The sequence below is a fragment of the Gossypium arboreum genome, chromosome 3, assembly GCF_025698485.1.
Source record: "Gossypium arboreum isolate Shixiya-1 chromosome 3, ASM2569848v2, whole genome shotgun sequence".
Taxonomy (NCBI): Eukaryota; Viridiplantae; Streptophyta; class Magnoliopsida; order Malvales; family Malvaceae; genus Gossypium; species Gossypium arboreum.
In genome coordinates, this window is record NC_069072.1 from 81396232 (window position 1) to 81400820 (window position 4589).

Below are 4589 nucleotides of genomic sequence, written 5' to 3' on the forward strand. Positions count from 1 at the left end.
TCCCGCCTAACTAGGTGCGAAATGGAGCGAAATCTCGCGAAACCCGCCACACTGACACCCCTACTTAAGTCTTTAATTTATTTTTATTTTAATAGATGATTAAGAGATAAATCAAAGTAAAAATGATTTATGGTGAAAGAAGTAGGAATAATTTCAATTAAAAAAATATGTTCTAGAATAAGCTTGTAATTTGTACTTAAATATAATAAAGTAGAAGAGATTAGGAATTCAGGGTTTCCAATATTTTATTATTTGCAATTTGATATGATAATGATATAATAGTTTCTTGGAAGTTGGGGCTAATCTTGGTTAGCCGTATCATACCAAAGAAAGAGCTACGGGATAAGATCTCTCTCTCTATATTTATTATTATTATTATTATTATTGTTGTTATTTTTATTATTATTATTATTTCTAAAATCTTCATTGGGGTTTCTTATTGTATTTTAAGATGGATAAAATTTAAGAGCTAATAAGAGCGCCGTTCTTCATCCACGCTTTACCTAAATTACACGTGAAATATGAATCATCAGCAAAACATATAAAAATGTTGACACAATTCTAACTTATACCTTTCAACTTAAAAAATATTTTAATTATTTATTTAATTTTTAAAACTTTTAAATTTATATTTTCTTTATTAAATTAACCTAAAATTGATGAAAAATATTTTTAAAATTTTGTTGACGTGATACATAAATATTTAATTAATTTTAAATTTTCAAAATTATTTTAAAATTTAAAAATTATTTTAAAATTTAAAATTTATTAAAATTGTTAAAATGTATAAATTATAAAAAATATTTTTATTAATATTTAAAAATTTAAAATTTAAAAATTAATTAAATACTGAACATGTCTTTTCACTATATAATGTGTTAGTAAAATTAACAAATGTTAACTTTTATTTATTTTTAAGTGATTTGATAAAAAATTTAAATTTAAGGATTAAAAAATAAAAATTAAAATAAATTTTTAAAATTAAAGGATCAAATAAATTATTATGTCTAAAATTTAATTTTGTATTTAATTAATTTAATATTAGATAATAGTAGTATATGAGTATATAGGTTTTAATAAATACAGATGTGAACTGAAACTCTAATTATTTTATATGTGATATGAACACTATAATTTTACAGGCGAGTTATCAACACTATGAGTAGCATGCATCAAACAAATTCTCATTTATTTCAGACAACTCATCATTATGGTTCCTCGTACTACGAATTATACATTTCTATAGGAAGAACCAAGCGAATAATCTTTACAACAACCCCCCAAAAAAAAAAATGAAATAACTTAATTATGAGATATGATGACTGATTATTTTCCGAACCCATTCGAAAGAGGACTGAAGGATAGTCTTCCCAAAATTCCTTGTTTGTATGGCAGGAAAGTTTTCTTCTTCATGTTCTCAGATGCTGCTTTGTTTGTTGTGTAATGTAGCTCGTGAGCCGATATTTTTCTTCTAGATCCTACTGAACCAGAGCTTTCCCTCGATCGCAAACTTGAATTCTTGTTCTCTTCTGATTTCTTGGAAAAGCTCGATGAATAATACTTCCTGAGTGGATCTTTACCACTTGCACGTCCCTCCGATGCGCTTCTGAACAACAGGAAATCTCTCAATCTCCATTTTCTGGATGGCTTTGAGTTCAATGATGGTTGCTTTGTGGTGGTGGGTTCACGTTGCTGCCGTTTCCTCTCTTCTTGTCCTTCATCATCAACTTCCCATGGATAATCTTTGTCTGACACTCTGTAAGGAGAGAGCGATCTTGTTGCTCGGCGGCTTGAATTCCTTAACAACAAATCTTGAACCCTTTCTCTACCTCTTCCATGTTCTTTATTATTTTGACTGGTTTCAGCAGCAGTTGCCAAAGGGTTTCGATCCTTTTGCTTTCTTGGTGAAAATGCGTCACGGATGATCTTTTTGCCTTGTGAAAATGGCGATCTTGGCGACGACAAAAGCGGGCTTTTCTGGTTATAGTCGTCAACCTTTAACCCAGGTGGTGGCTTCAATGGCTTGATTTTACCCCCATCAAAGAGTTCTTCGGCCGAGAGAAATGTTTTCTCCAAGTCCTCAGTAAAATCAAAAGCGAAATCATCTCCGGTTGAAAATGGGGACTTGGGTGTACCGGGTTTTACTTCCCAATCAAAAGGAATCGCCGAACCACTGGTTTCCCTATCGTTCAACAACGAGAATCTATCAAATTCGCGATAAAACTCAGACAATCGAGTAGGACTCGTGGGTGCACTAAAGAAACATTCACCAAATCGGCGAGGCGTAGAAGGAGCAGTCGACCGAGGAGATGATCGAGCACTGTTGAAATTAAAATCCATAATCGGCGAACTTGGTATCACCACTTCCATATTTTCCTTAAGGTTAACTAGCAGTGGCAGATTGACGGAGCTTCAAATATAAAAAGGTTGAAATGAGAAGAGCCAAAGAGACAGCTGGGGGCAGTAAGTAGAGTTTATTGACCAAATAGCCGCCTTTTAATACCGAGCAAATTAAATTGCATATCAGATTTTCTAAACTCGGTCACGGAATATGGCTTCTTTTTCTATTTGATTCTTTAATCACATTGGGGGGGGGGGGGGGGGAGAGGTTTGTATCTATCTATATTTATTTTGGTTCCAATTGTTTATCTATATTTCAGGTACGTGTGGTTATATAAGCCTAAGCGGTGACTCACAATTGTCTGAAGTTGACATGGCCACATATTATTCCTCCTTTTTTACATCATGAGTGCCATCATTTGTGACTTTACGTCCAAGTTTATGATTTTAACAGCAGCTTTGTGTCAATGGGACACAAATTCACCCCGCAATTGCATCATAGATTACCAAACTTTTGGGTGTCTTGGAGAAAAAATCCAAACAAATTGGGAACAATCTCTTGAAAGAAACCCAAAACTAAAAATTTTGACATTTCTAGACAAATGAAATATTAAGATATGAAGGGATGCTGGCAGCTTATTGCCTACTCACTTAACTTTCCAACTCTGTTAAAAGTAATTTAATTCTTATTAATTTTAAAATCAACAAGTTGAAACAATTAATAACGGTGTTAATATTTTTGCTAATTGTACATAATATTTATTGATATAATAAATAAAGTTAGTTCTTAATATTTATATATTCTGTGTAAATATTGATAAAATATGCAAATGTTATAAGCTAAATTTGTTAAACTAAGACCAAATTCACAAACTACGTAAACTTTAAAAGTTAAATTTATTTATATCAATAACTAAATATGTGCAATTGATCAAATAACATTAATATCTTGATTAATTGTCGTTATTTACTCATTTTAATTTAATAATAATTAAATTTCACTGACTTTTTAAAGGAACAAATTTAAGGGACTAAACTGATTTTCTAATCTTTTAAGTTTTAATAATAAAATGTGAACAGGATTGTACTATAATAATATGTGACGGCAAATTAATTATGTTGTTTAGATTGAATTAGTAAATCAATTATAATATTTATAAGAAATAACAACAAACATGTGCTACCAAATTACCATATGACTGATTCATGAAGTTCTAGATGGTTAGACCTTGTGGGTAGAAAACGAGAATTATTTACTCTATCTATTGATTTTATATATGACTTTGGGATGGGTTTTTTTTTGGGTCTTTGGAAAGCCCATTGTTGGTCTCAAGCTGTTCATAACTATATATTTAACCATATGGTAATTGCATTTAATATTAATATAAATTTTTATAATAATCTGCCGCTGTTCATATGACAAAATCAAAGCTCAAATTGCGCCTTCTTGTTTGATTAAATTTCACTACAAAAATAATAGTGACACATTTTCAATTAATGCTGCCGTCTAGAATATAAATTATGGACAATGTCATCTGGTGTAGAACAAAATAACTGTTGATTTGAAAGAGAAAATCACATTAATACAGCCAGCCGCATCAAATTTAGGCCAGGGCTTTGTCTCGAGCCGGCCAACTGAAATTCAAAGCAGGGCAGGTAGCAGGTAGGTTAGCCTCTCCTGCATGAAGTTCAAAAATTCGAAGTATAATTTTACTTTAAATTAATTTATTATTTTAGAAGGATAAACTAAAACTTTCATTTTTAGTTTCTTTCAATATTTTTAGTCTCTTTATATTGTTTTATATATGCTTAGGTTTATTTTAGTTGATATTATTACATTTTAGGATTGTATAGTAGATATTTTGCATTTACAGTGGTTTTAGAGATATTTTAATATTTTTCACACATTTAATTTTAATAAGATATTTTGTATAGTATTTTAGAAGGAGATTCCAATATGTGGATCTATGAGATTAAATGCTATAAGCCTAAAGTTGATCAAGACTATGAGTGATAATACAATACTAAAAGATCATAATTTGTAATGTGGGCCCATTTAGAACTTCTTACTTGAACATTATTTATTGTTTCAATTAGATCTCGGGTTCCGAAATTTCATTTTGGGCATATATTATATAGTCTAGAAGGGAATTTGAAGCTCTATCCAAATATGAAGTCATAATCTCAAAATGTGTCAAGAAAAATACATAAATAAAGAGGAATACATGAGTTTTACATTGATGGATAGT

The 4589-nt window shown here is 30.3% G+C and overlaps 1 protein-coding gene across 1 annotated transcript; it reads right to left on the bottom strand.

Annotated features, from left to right (window-relative positions):
* Positions 1-1071: 1071 nt before the first annotated feature.
* Positions 1072-2585, bottom strand: LOC108472820 (uncharacterized). Its single transcript, XM_017774378.2, has one exon. It carries the CDS (start codon positions 2368-2370, stop codon positions 1327-1329), a length of 1044 nt encoding a protein of 347 aa, XP_017629867.1. The 5' UTR covers positions 2371-2585; the 3' UTR covers positions 1072-1326.
* Positions 2586-4589: the final 2004 nt, after the last annotated feature.